General features: G+C 43.3%; 1 protein-coding gene across 1 annotated transcript in view; it reads left to right on the forward strand.

Moving 5' to 3' along the window:
* The first annotated feature begins 1,008 nt into the window (after nucleotides 1–1,008).
* Nucleotides 1,009–22,009, forward strand: part of LOC133418241 (proteasome activator complex subunit 4B-like) — a 30,749-nt gene continuing 9,748 nt past the window's right edge. Inside the window, 40 exon segments of the mRNA XM_061706720.1 lie at nucleotides 1,009–1,601; nucleotides 2,956–3,096; nucleotides 4,438–4,554; nucleotides 4,664–4,708; nucleotides 4,789–4,938; nucleotides 6,566–6,629; nucleotides 6,891–6,965; nucleotides 7,037–7,159; nucleotides 8,356–8,448; nucleotides 8,635–8,813; nucleotides 8,930–9,016; nucleotides 9,095–9,281; nucleotides 9,360–9,449; nucleotides 9,932–9,996; nucleotides 10,080–10,230; nucleotides 10,317–10,415; nucleotides 10,744–10,813; nucleotides 11,861–11,928; nucleotides 12,572–12,775; nucleotides 13,088–13,245; nucleotides 13,658–13,753; nucleotides 13,835–13,890; nucleotides 13,964–14,020; nucleotides 14,135–14,190; nucleotides 15,044–15,142; nucleotides 15,228–15,290; nucleotides 15,799–15,894; nucleotides 16,025–16,156; nucleotides 16,707–16,916; nucleotides 16,992–17,116; nucleotides 17,213–17,266; nucleotides 17,461–17,590; nucleotides 18,008–18,089; nucleotides 18,509–18,662; nucleotides 19,543–19,606; nucleotides 19,690–19,815; nucleotides 19,892–20,044; nucleotides 20,684–20,788; nucleotides 21,627–21,718; nucleotides 21,789–21,920. Of these exon segments, the coding sequence (XP_061562704.1) occupies nucleotides 1,210–1,601; nucleotides 2,956–3,096; nucleotides 4,438–4,554; nucleotides 4,664–4,708; nucleotides 4,789–4,938; nucleotides 6,566–6,629; nucleotides 6,891–6,965; nucleotides 7,037–7,159; nucleotides 8,356–8,448; nucleotides 8,635–8,813; nucleotides 8,930–9,016; nucleotides 9,095–9,281; nucleotides 9,360–9,449; nucleotides 9,932–9,996; nucleotides 10,080–10,230; nucleotides 10,317–10,415; nucleotides 10,744–10,813; nucleotides 11,861–11,928; nucleotides 12,572–12,775; nucleotides 13,088–13,245; nucleotides 13,658–13,753; nucleotides 13,835–13,890; nucleotides 13,964–14,020; nucleotides 14,135–14,190; nucleotides 15,044–15,142; nucleotides 15,228–15,290; nucleotides 15,799–15,894; nucleotides 16,025–16,156; nucleotides 16,707–16,916; nucleotides 16,992–17,116; nucleotides 17,213–17,266; nucleotides 17,461–17,590; nucleotides 18,008–18,089; nucleotides 18,509–18,662; nucleotides 19,543–19,606; nucleotides 19,690–19,815; nucleotides 19,892–20,044; nucleotides 20,684–20,788; nucleotides 21,627–21,718; nucleotides 21,789–21,920 (4,640 nt within the window). The 5' untranslated portion in view covers nucleotides 1,009–1,209.

Genomic DNA, 22,009 nt, shown 5'->3' on the forward strand with positions numbered 1-22,009 from the left:
TCATTATTATTATTATGAATCACTTGTTCCATCACTCCAGACTGCAATGGACTGCACAGATGTGTGCACACATGCAAGAATGCGCCTGTGCCATGCCAACACACACAGACGCATTCAAACACACACACGCGCGCACGCACACACACACACACACTAAATCTCAACTAATGCCCTATTTGCAAGTACCTCCACTTCTGGGTCCCAACCGACCACTTGAGAATCACAGCAGGGAATCACTGCACTATAAAGACAAAAGTAATGAGACCCAAGGCCTCTTAATCAATTAATGAATCAAATAGGGGATGGACTAGACCTCTCTCAGCGTGTTGTGGCCCGAGAAGGGAACGGGCTTCATGTAAAAGGATTGACGAGAGAGCAACTCGAGAATAGCGAGCTAGCTTGACACACAGATCACCATTACGTCCTGAGAGAATGAAGAGTTTGACTTCATTTTAGTTTCATTCGATACCCGTAGATGGCTATAATTTCAATTCAATTAACTGTTACGAGGTGACCATATTGCAAAAAAAAAAAAAAAAAAGTACATTCACTTTCATTTAGTTTCATTTGGTAGACGGATGGATGGATGGATGAATAGAGTGAGTGAGTTTATCCAGTCACAGTGGGTTCAGGGTCAGTGGAACAACGGAGAGACAGTAATCCAGTTACCGGGGCATGATCCTAATATTGTACAGATTAAGCCAAACATGCAGACACAAGCTACAGAGCTATGAGTGTGGCACCTCGTTGGTCATGCCTTCTGTCGCTGATCGGTTGTTCTTCCTCGGGTGTTGTGGTTTCTTAAAAATGAAATTTGAGGTACACGATGGGGCCAGGGAGAGATGATTTTTTTTTTTTTTTTTTTTTTTTTTTTTATAATGTAAATACCACTTTCAGGTTTATACTGAATAATATGACAAAAAGTGATTTTTTTGTTTGTTTTCCTTTTAACTGTAAACTCAAGTATATTTCAGAGTCTGTATTGGATTTACTTTTACGAAAGTGGAGATGTAGAATCACTACCTTTACTAGATTTTTTTTTTTTAAATATACACGAGTACATTTACTTCTCCTCAAGTACATTACTCTTGGCACTTTGGGGTCTTAGGTTTGGGTCTCTCGGCGCCGGCGTCGTGCGTGATGACCCAAGCGAAGTGACGCAGCACCTGTCACTGCGGGTCGGAGCGGAAACGGCGGCGTCCGCCGCTAATGCGCTTGACTGTCCTTTACGAGCCGGCTTTACTCAACTCAATTAGCCGTGACACACTTTTCCCCCGATCACCCGCCTTCCGCCCCGTGTGGCTGCCTGGATTAAGTCGTCCCGGCTCGCAAAGCACTTCCATGACAGCACACGGGGCTCTCCTCTCTACGTCTTTACCCGATAAGCATTCAGATATGACCGCGGGTGCTGGACTTTCCGCCGACCCCTCCGTGCCGGTCCCTCAGAGGGAGCTCGTTTATAACGGGCTGCTGCCTTACGCCGAGCGGCTGGACCGAGAAGCCTCGGAACTTTTGGCGGACATCAAGGCGAACCTGTCAAGGGCTGTGCTCCTCCGGGAACTCTGGCCCGGGGTCGTCTTCTGGTGCAGGAAGCTCTTCTCGTAAGTACTAAAAAGAAACGACATAGTTTAACTCGTTCCAAGTCTAAATCAATCGACTCGGCCAATGAACTAGCTAACTAACGGCAAAAGTAGCTTGCTAACTAGCCAACTCTTAGCTTAACCCAAAACAGGACACTCATTGTAATATTTAGAAACAACAGAACACAAAAATAACATTAAAAAAACATATTGGAATACATTTAATGATTTTCATTTACCTTCTGGGACAAATAATTGAATTATTTTTTTAATGATGTCGTTGCTGTATTTTTACGATCGTTGATTGGTTGGCAGATGTCGCCCAGAGGCAACTATGGTTCTGAGTCAGTGTTTTAGGCAAAAAATAATGTGCTAAAATGTGATTCTTTTAGCTGCTCAATTACATAACTTTAAAAAAACTCAACAATTGTACCATTCCTGTCCTATTACTCCAGACTAGATTTGTAACGCATTTAGTCCATTTTATGCTCGCTCGAACCTCCTAGGTTCTTAAAGTTTACAGCTTGGAAACAGATCTGCCCTTTTTTTTTTTTTTTTGCGTATGGAAAAGTTCCCTTGGAGTCCAATAATGGGAGGTCGTACCTTGAGGGACAGACATTGGCCTCGAAAGCCCAGCAAACACTGAGCGACAGAATTTGATGGATCTGGACTCACACAAACAAATTATAGTTAGCGACTGACCCTTGCACACCTAACAATCGTCTCAAACTCACTGCAAAAAAAAAAAAAAAGTCACCCGTGGCATTCTTATAAATGAATATATAAAGCAGCCAAGCCAGTAAGGGAAGATGTATTTTCGGGGTTTAGGCATAGTTAGCTAGGTAATTGCATTTCATTATTGTGCCGGGTAACCACTGATGCGAAACAAAGCGCTCAAGTTCTTGTATGGCGGTGGACGTGGCGCTCATGTCGGACGCCTAAGTGCGTCACCGGGCACCGTTTTAGCCAATCCCCATAATCAGGAAAATTGAAATGGTAAAAAACAAACTGTTTCACGCTGTATCTCCACAATTCATTACTACAAAGTCTTCAGTCTTGGCGTGGTTTCAGAAATTATCTTCAAAGATGTATTATGTATTTAGGAAACAAAAGCCTCTAAATTTACTTTACAGGGTCTTTTAAAAAGCACAAAAAAAACATCCAATGTCTACAATCTCTAAACCACTTTGAGCTCATACCTCATAGGTTCTACCTTGAGGGGCCATAAAGTGACATCCGTCATGCCCCTAATGTGCAAGTACGTCATCTTTGACCATATGGCTCAGCGACAGGAAGCGGGAAGCACCTGATTGAGCGCTCAGTGTGGCCCACGTCTCACCTCACCTCAAGCTCACCTACTTTGGCCTCCCCGCAGGTTCCTAAAGCTCTACGGCCGCAGGTTCAGCAAGGACGACCACGTTCTGTTCGCCAAGCTGCTCTACGAGTTGGTCACTCTGCCGGGCCTGGAGCCCCACATGATGCAGAACTACGCCCGGCTGCTCATTCAGCTGCTCAAGTGGGTGTCGCACACATTTCAAAAAAACGATGAAAAAAATCAAAAGGATTTACACATGCTTACAATCTGGGCCACCACCACTACTGGAAAATGTGGTGCATTAATTTAGCTGTTTTTTTTTTTCCCCCCTAAAATTGAGAGCTCTATTCATTTCTGTTCATGTATCTTATCTTAGCAAATAAATTTGAATTCAATTAATGGAAAAGGTTAGATTATATTGATTATAATAAAACATGAATTGCTTTATTAAAATCAACATGTTTATGCAATTAAAAAATATTAATAAAATACTTTAAAAATATCGAATAATTGGGTAATTGAGGCTAACTAATTCAATTATTAAAATATATTTTGAAATCAGCATTAATTACTATTTAATTATTAAAACGATTTTACATATTGTCACTGTCGTAGAGAAACCTCCTCTGTCCCAATTTGGTCAATTTCATATTTTTTCACAAATCGATATGATTGGTCAGTATGTTATTTATACAAATTAACCAAAATTAACCTAAATTGTTGAATATGGCTTGAGAACTTTAACAATACCATGTTTGAGAACATGTTTTAAAAAAAAAAAAAAAAAACATTTCCTTCAAAAAATAATGGTGTGGAGATAGTAGAATTCCTGCGACAGCAACTATGTTTTACATATCCATTTTACTTTTTTTTTTTATTTTTATTTTTTTTAAACATATCTACGTGGCCCATCTTTCCGTTGTAAAAATCAAACGTGGCCCTTCAACACCACCGTTTGTCCACCCCTGCGAGAAAGTGAGTTGTTTCCAGTGTGGGGTTTACACAAATATGTGCGCTCTTTAAACCAGACGCCACTGCAATGTCAACATTCATCATTCGGTCTTTGTCGAGAGGTACCCGCCGCGACGACCGCATAAATCACCGCGCCGTCAAAGACTTAATTTGGGCCCTCACGGCTCGCAGCAGAAAGATGGATATAGTCTTTCTTTGAATCCGTCGCTCCTCCACCTTATTGTGGCTTATTTTTCCAAATCTTCTACTCCACATTTGCTGGATGAAAATAGCGGAGGCGCTGGCGAGCTTTTCCTGGAAGATTTATACAGTGAACTACAAGAGCAGAACTTGGCAAATGAGTGCAACTCAGGCCGATTAATAAACCATTACATTTTATGCCATTCAAACAGCAAATGTGATTTTGTTCCTTTAAAATTTCCATTGAATTTGGTAAGTAAAAGCTTAAAACGCTAAGCTGTGTGACTTTGGTATTTGTTGCTTATTTGAATACTCTTAAGTAACGCACCTGATGTCTTGTCATAGCTCCAAGAATAGGCCAACTAAGGAATACGTTTTGTGCCCAAACAGGAAAAAGGAACTGCTTTCAAGGGAGGATCTCCAGTTGCCGTGGAGACCGCTCCACCAGCTCTACGAGAAGGTGGTCCACTCCAAAACGGAGCATCTCGGACTCGTTTGGTTCCCCAAGTGAGTCGTGGCTTTTTGAAAGTTGTCAAGTGTTCGTTAAATGAGTGTTGGTGTGTTTTAATGTTCAGTTGAATGATTTCACCCACGCAGACTTTGTCTTTGTTTAAAGCTCAGTGGATCACATTATGAAGGCTTTGGTCAAAAGTTGCAGACCGTAAGTTTTGCTCATAATTATCGACAGCGTCGTTTTTTCGGAACACCTTCAACGCTCTGTTCAACGTCTTCTTCTTCTAGGTACTTCCCGGCCTCCTCCACCAAGGAGATGCTGGACGAGTGGCGCCCCCTGCTGTGCGTGTTCGACACGGTCATGCAGAAGGCCATCGGCACCATGGAGCTCTTCCTGCCCACCATCATGCCCCCCGAGGAGCACGACCAAGGCTTCCGGTGGGTTTCGCGTCGCTTGTTCTCCATCCGGAAATCCAACGTGACAGCTTGTCGGACACCTACATCTGGTTTTAATTCATATTGCAAATGTTTACTGAGGCACTATAGAGACAATATGACAAATATTAGAAAAAGTTGGTTTGGAAAAATACGCAACCTTCAAAATATCACTTTTAATAGGTTTTTATTCTTCCAAGACCATTGCCATCCTTTTTCACGTGCAACGTTAAACACCTCATAAAAATATCAAGTTGAACTTATTTATTTATTTATGTATTGTCATATTTTTATTATTCTTATGGATCACGAAAGCTGAATTTGATCAGAAATTTAATAAAAAAATAAGTCCGATGTGACAGCCTGATCGCGGCTTCGTGCTGTGTGGCTGCCTCGTCGTCGCGGCGTGGAAAAGCTCTTCGGCGACTCGGTGAGATATATTCCTGCCACTGGAGGCTTTCAGTGGATTCTTTCACATCTCAAACATGGAGTTATGTGTAGGCATAAAAAAGATACTAGATGAAGTGGCATCCATTTTTCCAGGTCATTTTAGTGCTATTTGATTGACAGTTGGCTGTTGAGCGGGACGTATTAGCGGACACTTCCACAGCATTTGACAGTGGAGAGAAAGGCTTTCGTTTGTCACCATTTTGAAGCATAATTTTTTGTAATCATTCAAATTTGGCAACACTTTTCTCTGTGGTGTGTCAAATTTACAAGACATTTATATTCACTTTACAGAAAGTTTGAAATCCTGGGGGAGGCTGTTGAATCGCTTTCTTGTAAGCCTCCGAACAGATCTGAGCATGCATCATGTCTTGCAAAAACCGCAGGCTCCATCAGCAACTTTGCACCATAAATAATAATCTCTCTATCAATCACGGCTCCCTCGGTCACGTCGGGCCAACAGCTGGACTTCTGTGGAAAAGCTTGAACCGTCCCCCCCCCCCACCCCCCGGCAGCCCGGTTTCGTGCCAGCTCGCAGTGGCAACAGGCGCTCTCAGTGCTTTTCTTCACCGTCTTTGGCCTTTCAAGAGACATTTGTATGCGCCGAGTCTTGGACGGGCTTCCTGTAGTACATCACTTTTAATACTCTCTTTTTTCCGTTCCGCTCCGCAGTCGACAGTTTGGAGGGAGGCAGGTCTTTATTTTATGGGACTTCCAGTGTGTGTGTGTGTGTGTGTGCGTGTGTGTATTTAATATTTTTACAAGAGCTACATACTGTAGGTAGGCTTGCATACCTTTGTCAATGGCTTTTCAAATCAAATTTTAACTACGTCAGAATTTCTGCGATTTTCTTTTTTCTGGGTCACTTGTTGCTAGGTGAGATTTGTGGGACACAATCATGTAAGCCCCAATTTAAAATAAATCAAGAAATATCATTTACAAGTTATGTTCGCTATCTAATATTTGAAGCCACTAGAAAATAAAAAAAACAAAAAACATACACAAATCACGCTTGTTATGCTGTACTCTTGACGACTTGGGGCAGAAGGTTCCACCGCCCCACACAGCAGAGAAAGCAAGAGAAAGGGGGGGACGGGACGGGGGGGGGGGACTGCCCCACTTGCTCCTCATACTAACTCGTCACTTTATTTGACAAAATGTTGTTTATTTGTCTGCTTTTCAGGCTGTGGTTCGATGAATTGATGGATCTTTGGTTGTCAGTGCAGAATCAGCCGAGCTGGGAAGGGGTGAGATAAAAACATGTGCACCCTTGTGTAATTCATGTGCTAATGCAATATTAATATTCTGATTGGTTCAGATTTTCATGCTCATTTATTCCTCATAAGTCCACAAGACCTTTTAAATATTTCCATGTTATTCGAGCGATGGATCGCGCCGCTTTTTATGTTCCTCGAAATGATGCCGTCATCTCCAATGACGCACGTGGTTTAGGCTCCTCTCGTCGGACGGCTCCAATTCTGAGCGTTTGTTTTGGATTTTTCTCGCAGCATTTGGTGAACCTGTTCGCTCGTCTCGCCAATGACAACATCGGCTATGTGGACTGGACCTCTTACGTCCCCACAGTGAGTAATTGCTAGAATCACGTACTGCATTTCATCAAGTTTAGTCTAATGGAGGACGTTTGTGTTTTTAGATCTTCACCAGGATCCTGCGCAGTCTCAACCTCCCCGTGGGAGTCAGCCACATGGTGGCGCTGCGCTACCTTACCAACTCCTACGACATCGGGCACCTGGTGTTGTGGATCACGGCCCTGCTGGTAATTCAAATTCATTATCAAATATTTTACAAAAATGTCATTAAAAAGTACAATGTTTGAAAAATAATGAAACGGTAGAATACTGTACACCGTGTGTGATACAAAATATCAATTTGATGCAGATTAAAACTATCCATCCATCCATTCTCTGAGCTGTTCATCCTCGCGGAAGTGCTGGAGCCTATCCCAGCTCTCATCGGGCAGGAGGCGGGGTACACCCTGAACTGGTTGCCAGCCAATCGTAGGGCACATATAAACAAACAACCATCCACAGTCACATTCACACCTACGGGCAATTTAGAGTTGTCAAGTTAACCTACCATGCATGTTTTGGGGATGTGGGAGGAAACCGGAGTACCCGGAGAAAACACACGCAGGCACGGGGAGAACATGCAAACTCCACACAGGCGGGGCTGGGAATTGAACCCCGGTCCTCAGAACTGTGAGGCAGACGCTCTAACCAGTCGTCCACCGTGGCGCCGGATTAAAACTAAATAATCTCTTCCAGCACTCCGCCACCCCAAAAAAACACCCAAATTATTTTTCTGTATATGTTTAAAAAAAAAAAAAACACCCGAATTAGTTTTTATGTTTTTTAATTAGAAAAATTACAGTTAACAGTATTGCACAGTATAAAAACACAGTAATAACATTTGCTCTCCACATGATATACCCATATACCATACCTAATGGAGATTTGAAGATTAGATACACCAGCGTGCTGTAGCAGCCCAGCTAACCAACGTGGCTACGTGGCGGCCATCTTGGGGAGGTCGACGTTCAGATAAAGGCGATGCATGGACATTGAAATTAAGTCGTAACTTACTTATGGCAAACCATCTTAGTGATGCAATAGCCCAACCAACTGATATTGTCCTTCCACTGCGAGAAAACCAATGTGAATTGATGCTGGTCAGACGTGACCACTATACCTCCACCTACATTAAGGATTCGGAACCGTGTTCAAGTGAGTTGAGGTGGTTTCACTGAGGCAAAATTTGTGCTTTGCCACCATCCTGTGGGATCTTGGTGCCTAGGAACTATGTTGACGTGAGTTGAGGAACGTCCTTCAGACAAAAGCGCCGTGTTTAGGATGCGGAGAACTCTACTGCACCACAAAACAGAGAAAGGACAAGGAGAGCTGGCAGTGTAGCTCATAACTTGAAGAAGTGCCACTGATTTCGTTTGATGTGCAGGGTGGACCAGGAAACCCGGCGCAGAAACAGTTGACCTGCCTCTTTAATAGCATCGCTTCCTTTTATCATCCCTCCAATCACGGTCGCTGGCAGGTTAGCAGCTGTACACACACGCACACGCGCGCGCACACACACACACACCTAGCGTTAGCTTTTCCTCATGTATGATTTATAAGAACTTAGCTCATTCTCAGCAACATAATGAGGTGCGCAACTTTTGGAAGCAGTGTTCCTCTGGACGATAACGTTCAAATTAAACGATTGTGTGTGCGCGCACAGTCTCGCCTCATGCGCCTGCTCCAACGTCTGCCGGCGAGCGTGGTCCGTCGGGCGCATCGCGAACGCCACGCCGTCCCCAGCTGGATCACGGCGGTGCCCGAAAGTCAGCGACTGACCGACGAGGACCTGCGGGAGTTCACGCGCAGCCTCACAGGTGCCGCGCTGCTGGCCATGTTCAGGTACTGACAAATTTTGGCTCAGATCTGGAATAAAACTTGACAAATCACCTACAATTGAATACAACTTAGTAGTCATTTGTTTTCATTGGTAATCTCTGTTATAATTTGCTGTGCAGTAAGAATGGCAGTACGGATGCCGCCTTTGCCCTACAGAACCTGGCTCTCCTCACGCCGCAACTGACCATTCCACCTGTGCTCGAGAAGTACGTTTTTCAATCCCGGCGACATATTTGTACGCTCAAACGCAATGCTTCCACCTCACTGGTGCGCCCATTACACAGGACGTACGCGGCGATGGAGACCCTGACGGAGCCGCACACCCTGACCGCCACGCTCAGCTGCATGATCGGCATGGCGCGGAGCCTGGTGGCCCCCGGCGGGCGCTACCCGCGGGGACGCGCGCACGTGCTGCCCCTGCTCATGGGCTCGCTGCCGGGCGTGGACCCCAACGACTTCAGCAAGTGCATGGTGAGGGCCGGGGTTGGATTCATTTGCTATTTGGTCATGTAACATGAGGCTGTGTTGACTTACAGGGTTTGTTTTCAGATAACATTCCAGTTCATCACCACGTTTACCACGCTGGTGCCTTTGGTCGACTGTTCGTCAGCTCCCTCTCGACGCGACGATCTATCCGAGGTACGGCGTCAGTTTAGTAGTAGGGCTTAGCTTAAGTAGGGCTTACTGTAACACCGTCGCCTATTAACTCTTTTGTACTCAAGGGCCATATTTGATTTTTAAAACCGACAGCCGGCCCAGGTCATTAGAAGATGAGAAAAAAAAACAATTATTTAATGAAGTCAAATGTATATGTAAAATAGTTTAGTGTTATGATTTACAATAAATTGACCAGAGATCAATGAAGAGAAATAAATGACAATGTAAACTTCTGAATGTAAAGAATGTAATTAACATTTCTTAAACCGATTATTTATTTATTTTAAAAAAATACAATCGACAAAGTTGTTTTATTTACAGAACATTTTATTATTGTATTTTCAATAAGATGAGAAAAAAAATAGTCAGTACATTTAAATTGACCAATTGTAGGAAAAACGGCAATATTAATGCAACAAAAACAGAACTCTTGACAAATGTGTGCTGTTCTTCCTGCCTTTCAGATGGAGAAAGAGTTGTGTTTTGCTTCAGCTGAGTTTGAAGACTTTGTCCTGCAATTTCTGGACAGGTAACATCAAGTTAAAGACTGGTTAATTGTACAATTTGCGTCTTAAATGATCGGCGCGGCCTGGTGTGCTTTTGTGTGCGCAGATGCTTCGCCGTGATAGAAAGCAGCACTCTGGAGCAGACGCGCGACGACACTGAGACGGACACTCAGACGCAGCTGGAGAGCCTGGTGGAGCTGGGCCTGTCCTCCACCGTCAGCACCGTCCTCACGCAGTGCGCCACACACATCTACATGGTAACTCGCACACAAAAACCACACACACACACAGACAGACAGAGCGGACCATCTGACACTTGTGCTGTTGTGTCTTACTTTGTTAGGTAGCGCTGCAGAAGGTGTACAACTTTGCCACCTCCAACATCTTTGAGACTTGTGTGTCGGGCAGGATGGTGGCTGACATGTGCAGAGCGGCCGCAAAGGTGGGTGGGTGTGTGTTACAGCGTACCCGATAATATTAGTGTGGATGTGTGTGTATTAGTGTCATTGTCCATGTGTCTTTTAATGTATTGTGTGTGTGTGTGAATGTTTGTGTCTCTGACTGTGTTAGAGCGTGTGTGTGTGTTAGCTTGTGTGTTAGTGGTTGTTTGTCAGTGCGAGTGTTAGTGTGTAGTCATCACGTACACTATACATACTACCACTCTTGTTATTATTGTCATTTCACTTCAATTTGCCTTCTGTTTTGTTTCTTTTCTTTATTTCTTGAGTGTCTCAATGTGCCTTTGTGTGTGTGTGTGTTTGTCTTTTCAGTGTCATCCTGCCGAGTCTCTCCGACTCTTTGTCCCTCACTGCTGCAGCCTCATTTTCCAAATTACTGAAAGTCAGTAGGACATCATGTGTGTGCGTGTGTGTTGTGTGTATAAATTAAATTACAGCTTTTTAATTACACAGCTCCCCACAGCTCTCACTGGCTGTGAATCAAGTCTTTGCTTTAACCCTCCTGTTTTTTACTCTGCTGCACCAAAAACAGTTTCATGACATGACCCACTGCACCCGATTCAAACACGGGAAAAAAATTAACAACGTAATACCATAACTACTGAACGATTCGTTCAATTTTTTTTTCTGATCAAAATGTTTTTTTTTTTTGTTAAATATTGGGAGGGGGAAGTGTATACATTTCTGCTCCTTGTGTCACTGCTGGGTAAATGTATATAAATAATAAAAATACCAATTTATAATAAAAAGGAGAAAAAGGCCAATAGAAGTTTTATCCTTTTCATTTTAAATCAAATGAAACATTTATTTTGGATACCACTTTTCATACATAAAGAATGCAGCAAAAAGTGTTTCACAAATATAAAAACACGGATATAAAAACAGAAAACCACAGGATGAATACAAAAACCCAACCCTCCCATTCCTACAGGTAAATGGAGACACAATGTGTATATATTTAAAAATATATTTTCTTGAGTTTTAAATGTTTAACGGGAGCTTAACAGGAGGGTAAAGAAATGCGTAGTTATTCACCAAAGACCCAAAAATGTCATATCCCATTTTCCCCCCCGTTATATATACAGATATATATACAAAAATGTGTGTGTGTGTGTGTGTGTGTGTGTGTATATATATATATTATTATTATTAACTGAATGAATTGGGCCTCTTTTTTTTTCTTTAAAACCTTTTTTATTTAGTTTTAAACACTAAATGGGTCAATTTAACAGGAGGGGAAAAACGTGTAATTATTCATGAAAGACCACAAATATTCATGCAAATTATTAATGAGGAGCAAGTACAGCCTCCCTCCATTCATTTGATTAAACAGCTTCTGGTGAATAATCTGTAAATACAAAACTCGGCAACAAAAACAAAAAAATCATCATCTTATTGTGCGTGTGTGTGTGTGTTTGCGTGTGTGTAGATGAGGATCTCCAGAGTGAAGAGGAGCTTGATAAAGAGCTGCTATGGAACCTCCAGCTGCTGTCCGAGGTGAGACGCTATACAGAAGAGCCGCGCTATTCGCGGGGGATAGACTGCGACGAGTGAAAATCCGAAGATAATTGACACCTGTTAATTATGGGAAAAAAACTGGGGAAAATAAAAAGTAAAACCCAAAAATTATTGAATTAGTGGGGATAAACGGTCAATAAGCTTTCTCGGAATTAGTTCCCCACAAATAAAAAAAAAAATAATAATACTGTAGGTGAAAATAGGTGAATCTGCGGGTGCCAAGCCGCAAGTATGCGGCGGTCCACTGTTACAGTATACTGGGGTACCAAAGTTGTGTGCGTGCGCGTGTGTGTGTGAGGGAAGCAGACGTCCTCGACCACCGTGTTGCTTTCGGGCCAGCACAGAGTTGATATTTCATCTCGGCTGAAAGTTTCTGATATTGCTTGCAAAAGATGAAGTGCTGATGAAAAATGATGAGCACGCAACATTTTTTGCAGCGGGCGCCCGGTTCGCCACGCGCTCGTAAATATCAGGCCACTTTGTCCCTAAGCCGTATACGTATTGATGCCTCCTCTGTTACATTTGATTACTCGTGGGAGTAGAGCGAGCCAAACGCTGTGACTTACTGCACTGCGTCCATTTTAATTCACTGCTCTGCGATGTGTGTGTGTTTGTGTTTCAGGTTACCCGCGTGGATGGCGAGCAGCTGTTGAGGTACGGCGGCGAGGTGGAGCGCGTCCTGAGCACGTGCGTGCGCCTGCGCTGCAAACGGGCGTACGCGCTGGCCGCGGGCCTGCTGGAGCACACGCTGCGCTCGCTGTCGCTCATCTACCCCACCGAGTACCGCAGCACGGCGGGGGGCTTCTGCCACGACCTCCCCGTACGAGTGGGTGATTCGCTCGCTCACTCGCTGTTTTCTCACTCTTTCAGCTCGCTCTCACTTTAAGAATTTGTAGAGACTGTGTCACTCAAACACATCATTAGGTAAAATTCCATCATACTGCGTCTGATGTTTGTCATAATTCTCACCGATGCATTTGTAACCAAATACGATGCTTCTCAACATGGGTCAAAATAGGATCAGAGAGTACAAAATATTGCTTGTAGTGATGTACTGTATCTCGTAACCTCACCACTAAATGAGAAAAATCTACTTACCTGGTGGGAAAACGCCTACAGTTTGTGGTTCTCGATCCAGGACTGGGGTCGACCCGGCGACATCGCCGCTTTGGGTCTGTGCTGGCACGTGCCGAGCCCAGAGGAGGAGAACTTTGTTTTCCAGCTCTTGTCTCGCCTCCTCAAGCCTGAGCTGGAGCGAATCGGGGGTCACGTCTCAGGAGACCAGCCAATGAGCAGGTGTGGAAACTGTTTTTATGTTTTGAGATGGACTGTAGTGTCTGAATTTCAATTGATTGATCAATTAACTAATGGGTTGAATCACAATTTGCTATTTAGGAACTTCCTCAATTCCAGTGTTGTGTTACCTTTGGTTTCTCAGGAAGGGACGATATTGTCCTGAGTCAGTTTGAACCGCCAAGTTTAATTTTCCCCCCGATTTAAAAAAAAAAAAAAAAAAATAAATATATATATATATAATAATAATAATAATAATAATAATAATAATAAATAAATAATAAAATAAAATAAAATAAATTTGAAAAAAAAACAGTAAATATCACATTGTTAAATCCACTATTAACCATTTGTATCAATATGTAGTGCATTAGTTTTCAATTTCCTGGGGTGTAATGCGTGTCTTGTTTCACAGGGAGGAGCTGTTGCAGAGCCTCGCCATCATGCATCACTGCCTCCTCGGGGCGGGCAGCCTGTTGCCCCCCCTGGATGGACCTCACGTAGCGGATCTGTGAGTCTTGTGGACACACGCGCACAGAAAAACACACGGAGACCCTTAATGCTTGATTCTTACCCTCTGCCTGGCCCGCAGAGTGCCCTCCATGGTGAACTTGGGGGAGTTCAAACTGCACATCGGTGTGGAGTACGGTAAGAAAGCGCACAAGCGCCTCCGGCCACTTTGTGACCAGTTCGCTCATTCGTCACACCCGTGCTGGTACAGATAATTCGCGCGAGAATTACCGAGAGTCCATCTGCCGCACCATGAGGCTGCTGCTGCGTAAGTAAACACACACACACACACACACACACACACACACACACACACACACACACAACACACAAACACTCCCTGCATGCTACTATAACGCGAGCCTCCTCTTCCACCAATCAGATCACATCCTGGAGCACACAGAGGATGACACCAAGTCGCTCTTTGTCATCATTAAGGTGCCTTTGATACTCTGTTATTACCTTCGCCAAGGCTGATATGTTTGATTTATATTGTAGTTGGTTCTATGCTGAACTGAGTTGTATTATGCCTTTGTCGTGTATTTAATTATTACAAAGTTTTTTTATATGATATCCCAAATTTCACATTTTGTGTGGGACTTACAGTGATGTTCCCAAGATGTTTTGGTTGATTTATATAGATATAAAAAGCTGATTTCTAGAATAAATCAAGTCATATCCAATTTTGCTTCCTGTACCCATCCAATGAAAAGCAGATCTTGTATATAAAATTTTATTTTTGTATTTATTTCTTGACACAAACACATTTTGACGTAGTGTTTTTGATGAAAACTAAAAGTAACAATTAGTATATATCAATAAATAAATGTCATATGAAATTTATTTTCATTGTACATATTTTATGTACTAAATGTTTGTTTATTTTTATTTTATTTATAGTTTAAAGAAGAAAAACAATAGGAATTATTTTTGTAATGTATTTACTATACAAAATCTAAAATTTTAAAAAGTATAAAATATCAAGAGCACCACCTCGCTTCACTTAAGATCTCACAATGTATTCAAAACTGATTCTGATTCTGAAAACGGTATCTCCTGTTTCCATTTTCATTAAATTTGGCAATTCTTGGATGAACCAGCCAACACTGAGATTTCTTTTCATCCATTTATATGTAAATACATGGAGACTCAAACTCTACCTTTTAGCTGTTAGGATCCGAGATGCTCGCCTTTCTATTGACTGCTGTGGCAGACAACTATGAAACTTCAAATGTTCTTCTCTGTGGCTCGCTGAGCAAAGTTCTGACTCTTCGATTGCGTGTGACTACAGATCATCAGTGACCTCCTGTTTTTCCGAGGCACACACAAGAAGGAGTTTGACTCCCGCTGGAAGAGCTTCACGCTGGTCAAGAAGTCGATGGAAAACCGGGTGAGCTGGCGTGGCGTGGAATGCCGTATGTCGATGAATTAATGATTAACCAATGTTTTGCTTTTGTGTTGTTGTTGCTCCACAGCTTTACGGGAAGAAGCAGCACATTCGTGCTCTGCTCATCGATCGGGTCTTGCTACAGCATGAGGTATTTTACATGAGAAAAATCACAAGCCACACTAACAAAAACGTCACAGAAATAATATACTAGGGGTTGAATGCACTAGTCGATTAGTCTATTAGTCGACCAGTGCATTAATCTGTTAGTCACCTAGTTGATAGTCGACTAATTCAGTCGACTGTCCATTAGCTGATTAGTCGATGAGTTGATTGTCGATTCGTCAACTTTAGCGCGCCACATCCACGTTTAACGCTTGAAGTCGCCTCATCGCTTTAGTCGTTCAGCGCCGTGCATATGCTGGAGTAATGATGACGTGTAGTGGTACCGGAAGAGCATTTAATTGTTCTACCTCTTACTATACTTCGCTGGACTAGATAGTTGCGCAAAGATGAGAAGTAACGTTATTTGTAGTAAATAAAACGTACCAAACTAAGTGATATTGGATTTCCCATAGCACACCTGATGATTGGGAATCACTGCACCAGGTTGTATACGGTAAAATATACTTATTATAACTTCAGTATTTGATTAAAAGATGAGGAAACTGGTGTTGGAGGGCAGGGAATACAAAGAAGTTCACCAGGAGCTGCTGTGTGATCTGCTGCTGCTGTCAACCAGCACTTATAGTCAGGTACAACCTCCACGCACGCTTGCGCACCCACACACACATACACAATCCATCTGGAAAGTGCTCACAGCGCTTCACACATAATGTTGTAGCCTTATTCCAAAATGGAATCAATCATTTGTTTCCCGTGCAGGTGCGTAGCAGGGCCCAGAATGTGCTGACCACTGCGCTGGCAACGTACAGCTTCTCCTACCGGGACCTGATTCCTCGAATTGTGCAACTGATCTCACCGCAACACACCGCCGGCACACAGCAGCAATTCAAGGTAACACTCACACTGACACACTACTACAGGTGGCGATACAGTACGTGCCGCCATTCATTTGAAACAACCAAACAACTTTGCCTGAAAAATGCCCCCACTAGCTTAAAGCTAACAAAATGGAAAATGCCATTGAAAGGCTAACAATTAGCATCGATAGTCAGAATTGATATTTGAACACAAACTGTGAAGCAGCACAGGTGGACAGACAATATCACAATACTCACAGGCATATCTTCTTTATCCTCTGTTAAAAAAAAAAAAAAAAAAAAAGAATATACAATATATACTAATATTATTGCAGCTTGTTGAGTCACTGAGAATAGTGGCTGCTCTTCTCTGTTTGTGTTTATGACTATATTATACTCCCCTTTAGTGGCCAATGCAGGCACACAAGAAGGAGCAGCACAATGAATTGAATTGAAGCATTAAAGCATGATTGAAAAACCTGTTAAATTTTTTTTTACGTTCATTTCATCATGTTTTTATTCCTTTATAGGTTTTGGCATAGATTTCGCAGACTTCCTAATTTTAACCCTCACGTCACCTTCAGGGGGCCCTGTACTGCCTGCAGGCGGCGCACAGCGGCGTGTGCCTGGCGAGCCTGCGCGACTGGGACTGCGTGGGCGCCGTGTGGCCGGCGCTGGTCCGCGGCGGACTGTCGCCCGCCGCGACCGTGGACGAGCACTCCGTGGCCCAGCTCCTGGACGACATCGTCGACCGGATCCACCGACAGCACGACACCGTCGGCATCTTTTTCACCGTGAGCCACCCTCCGTGCGATTGCATTCCTCCGTGCCTTGTAACACTAAAGTCTGTCTCCCCCGCCTATCTTCAGGTGTCCGAGAGCTGCGTGGAGATAGCCGAGCAAATGGCACCGTCGCAGACTTTGAGGACGCCATCTGTTGAGGAGCTACAGGAGGGGCTGCAAAGACAGCGAATCAGAAATGTTGTTAATGCGCGGTAGGAGACATAAAGTAGCAAGTCATACCTCATCTGTCATAGTGATATAGAAAAAACGTCTCATTTACAATAACAAAATATGTTTTGCTTTTTCAGGAAATATGAGAAGCTTGTTAATGACCTGTTGGACTGCCTTGAAGACCGAGAGCTGTGAGTGTTACATGCATATACCGTATATGCTAAAATGTTTTTTAAAAAAAGCACAGTGGTTCTGAAACGTTTTACACTTACTACACATGAAAACAGCACTATATAGTGCATTATATAGTGAATAGTGAAGGATTTTGGACATAGGCTTAGACTGATATTTGTCCTCCACTCTCACTTCACGTATCGTGATTCAGGCCCTGGAAGTTTGAGCACACGGCCGCAGACTTGCTGTCTCTCTTGCTGAGGGACGATCACCCGCTGCCTCCGGACGCCGTCCTCTACTTCACGCAGAGCCTCATACACGACTCCATCACCATACGCACGGTCCGCCCTCTTCTCCATGTCATTACATGCCAATTGTTGGGATGCTATAAACAGTGAAATTCCAAGATTCACAGCGGTTAGGGACCAAGACCAAAAAATTGTAATCCACCCCGCTCCTTAAAGAACTTGTAATTGCATATAGATGCCACAAGAGGGAACCAATTACTACTTTCCTATTAACCAGTGCTTTGAAGAAAGAGCACAAATATATTCCGATAGTCGCCATATGGTGAGTTTTTCCGCGAATAGCTAAGATATGGTTGCATAGAGGAAAAAAATACATCTGTGAATTCACAAATGGTGACCTGTGAATATCCCATTGTTAAATACACTATTAACCATTTGTATCAATATGTAGTTCACGTTATAGTATATTTTGTAATGCTTATATACAGTGTTATGTTCTGTTTCTCTCAGGTGGCAATATCAGCAACGGCCGGTATCTTGAAACAGCTCAAAAGACCACGAAAGAAAATAGCAGTGAAGCCGTCCGACGTTAGTGAGTAGGAAAAGAATGTGCTCATTGACCGGAACGTTAGATACACATGCTCGCTGCGTGGTGTACCTAATAAAGTGGTAGAGTACGAGTAACACCCGCCACAATGCCCGCCACAGATGAACTTTCAGCCGTTGGTTGAACGGAAGAAACAGTCAAACACACTAATACAAATGAGAACATTTCCAATGAGCTGCTGTAGGCCACAACTCACGCCCAGACGCTCACACTGAAGAAACCTGACTCCAGCTCCTGAAGTCAGTCATTAGGCCACGCCCCTTAAAGGCACACATCCAACACACGAACACTACAGTACATGCCGTAATTACACTTTATCAAACCAGTTTCTCTCTTTACATTCTCTAATGTTTTATACAATTCTTGGTTTGGGCTGCAACAGATTCATGATTGTGTGGATGCAGGCGGCGTGCTGGACCCGGAGGGCGTGTGGGCCGGGGACCGCCAGGCCAACCGCTGGCTGCAGTACCGCAGCGCCGAACTGCCCCTCAGCGAGGGGGCGTGGGACTCGCAGCTGCACGTGGAGAAAACGCACGTGGGCTACTACTCGTGGCCGAGGTGAGGAGGAAACGACCGTTGGCGGCGTTGATTGGAGCCCTCACGGTGTTGCCGTGGGAGGTGGGGGACTCTTTTATGTCTTTTTAACTGCGACAGGGGTACTAACGAGGGGGCGCCGCCGCATGGCCCGGTCTAGATCTTCTTAGCCTGACGGGATGACTTACAGCCTGGCCCAGATAAGACAAGTCGAGGGCCGGTACTTCCTGTCCCCGTACGCGGGCAACTTGCTGACTAATGGACTTTTTCCCATTCATTCATCCTCGCTCCTTATCCCCCAGACACGATAACGCCTCGTCCGTGTCTTCTTCCTGTGTGCTCTAATCTAGACAAGGGATGTAAACCGTCCATACATCCCTGCACAATGACAGATTCAAAAATAGGAAAAACAACTATAAATAGATTGAAAATTGTAAAAATTAATTTATCTTTAGGCACCAAAGACATTCATATTGTGTTCATATTAACAAAATCTTCCTTTAACTAGGTCCACACTGCAGTAATATGTCCTTTTTGGTGCCGTTTTCTGCACTCAAGGATACCATACACTGTGTATTAACACCGCCACTATTATAATGAAAAAATACAATATAAAAAAAATTCGATAAATATTTGAGCAAATGGAGTATTTGTTGTACAATTATTATTGCTAAAAACAAAAAAAAATTCCAGCTATGTTTTAGATCTTTTTTTTAAATAAATAAACTAGTTTGACTGGATGAAAAACCTAAAAATACTAATACATTTTTATAGCCACCTTCTTGGCAACTCTAAGACACTGTACCCAATATAAAATAACACTGTAACAACACTGGAAAAAAAAAAAAATATATAGATAGATAGATTTTACATCACATTAAAGCTTCTCTTTGCGTCCTTTTAGAGAAATGATGATTTATGATCCTCAAAAGCTGAAAGATGATCTGCCGTATGAGGAGATGAGTGAGGTGCACACACACACACACACAGACACAGACACACACAGCAGAAGCAATGTCTCACTCGTATGTTGTTGTTGTTGTTTCTTTAGGCAGAAAAAATAATCTTTGAATATTTCTCCGACCCCGAGTTCATCGAGCAGCTCATGGAGTTCCTCTCTTTGGAGGAGCGCAAAGGAAAAGACAGCTTCAACCCACGTCGCTTCTGTCTCTTTAAGGTGCGACTCGTACATTGGGCGAGGCCCGGCGCGGCCCCGAGCCCGAGTGACCTGCGCTGGGCGCTTTGTTCAACAGGGCCTTTTTCGCAACTACGGCGACATCTTCCTGCCTCTGCTGTGGCCGCACTTGGAGCAGCTGGCCGCCGACCCGCACGAGAGCTCGCAGCGTTGCGTGTGCGAGATCGCCGCCGGGCTTATCAGAGGCAGCAAACTGTGGAGTTTCAGCAAGGCACGACGCACACTAGTACATTATATGTGTGTGTACAGTTGAACCTCGGTTTTCGTCGAATCTTACGAAAAAAAAAATTTCGGTTTTCGCCGAATCTTACGAAAACCAAAACAGTAGTTCCCATAGAAATGTAAATCCAAGTAATCCGTTCCAGACATCAAAAGAGATTGACAGAAATAATGGACTTTATAGGGAATAACTATAGTTTAATTTTATAAGTTTAAAATGTGAAATAAGTATAAATGACTAACGAAATAGATTAAAATTAAACATCAATTTGACCTTTTATTGAACGTAACATCGACAAGTAAACCAGCGCAAGTCCCTATGACCGTGTTACAGTCTTTTAGCACCCTCTATTGGTAAAACGTTTATAAGGCAGCTATCAATTAAGTATGTTGAAGTTAGTTGAGTTTTATTTAGACTTAAGTAGTGCTTTGCTGCAATTTTGTGGCATCTTCTAGACAATTACGATTCCATTTTATTTCAAAGGGGGAAATTGGTTTGGTAAACAAGTAAACTGAGTTTCGAGCGTGGTCAAGGAATAAATAAAACTCATAAGTCAAGGTTTCCACTGTAAATAATAATTTCTCCATTTGCAAAGAAACCTCAATATTATTGATGTGTTTTTGTGTGCAGGTGGACAAGTTATGGCGGGTTTTGTGCCCGCTGATCAGGATGGCGTTGAGTAACGTCACGGTGGAAACCTACACCGACTGGGGCACCTGCGTTGCTACCGCATGCGTGAGTCCGCTTCCGCACGACGCACAAATTTCTTTATTTGATGTGGTGAAAAACGCCATTAAAAGAAATCCATCTGGTCTAATTGGAAATTGGATTTTGTGACGTTGTTTGTGGGGCGCCGACAAAGATGTAGAGGGATACACGTATTCCCTGAAATATAATTTCATTTACGTTTATGTTTATTGAACCGACTTACATGAAAAGTTAAATTTCTTTTCACGAGGAGCAAGTTCAGGTGCATATGTCATCAGATGGCTAAAAAATCTTTACAGTAGACTGTAATTTTCAGAGGAATTAGTAAAGGTGCACATTTGCTGTTACAGTCCACTTGCATTGGGGCACCTGATTCAACAGCTTGGTGGAACAATTGTCCAATGCTCAGGTTTCAAATTAGTTTCAAGCCTTTGTTAGGGTTTTGAACAACTGTTAGGGCGTCAAATTGGTGTTTGAAATTAGTGTAGGGGTTTCAAACCTGGACTAGGGTTAGAATTAAGGTTTCAAGATGTAGTTATGTTTTCAAATTAGGAATTCAAACAAGGATTTGGGGTTCAAAATTTGCCTTTCATGCCAGTGCTTGTGTTTCAAAGTAGGGTTTCAAGCCAGGGTTAAGTGTTTTCAAACTAGTGTTTCAAGTTTGGGTCTGGCTTTCAAATTTAGGGTTTCGGGTCTCAAAACACGGTTTCAAACAAAGGTTTGAAGACAGGATTACGGTTTTAGATTAGGTTTTGAAATGAGCATTAATTACTGACACATGCAGGACTGGAGTGGTAACGGCATTACTGCATTGGCCCATATGAAAATGCTAGTGTAATCCCAAAAGATGTTTGTTGTCCAATAGGAGGGTCGCGACCCCCGGAAGCTCCACTGGCTGTTGGAACTGCTGATGGAGACGCCGCTCGTCGGCGAGGGAAGCTCATTCCGAGACGCCAGGTACTCGTTCTCGTCTTCACGTCATCTCAAAATTGCCACTTAGTAACAACGCTGGCGGTCTGCGCGTCAGTTTGCTGTACGTGCTCCAAGGGGGCCTGGCCCAGCAGCAGTGGCGAGTGTCGGAACTCCTGCACAGGCTCCTCGCTTACCTGGAACCCAAACTCACGCAGGTGTACAAGAACGTACGCGAGCGCATCGGCAGGTACCTCCCGCAGACAAACACTATACTGTACTTATCGTGGTAATCTACTGTAGTCTTTGGCGTTTTGCATCCTGTGTTAGCATTAAGCT

The sequence above is a fragment of the Phycodurus eques genome, chromosome 19 (genome assembly GCF_024500275.1).
Source record: "Phycodurus eques isolate BA_2022a chromosome 19, UOR_Pequ_1.1, whole genome shotgun sequence".
Lineage (NCBI taxonomy): Eukaryota > Metazoa > Chordata > Actinopteri > Syngnathiformes > Syngnathidae > Phycodurus > Phycodurus eques.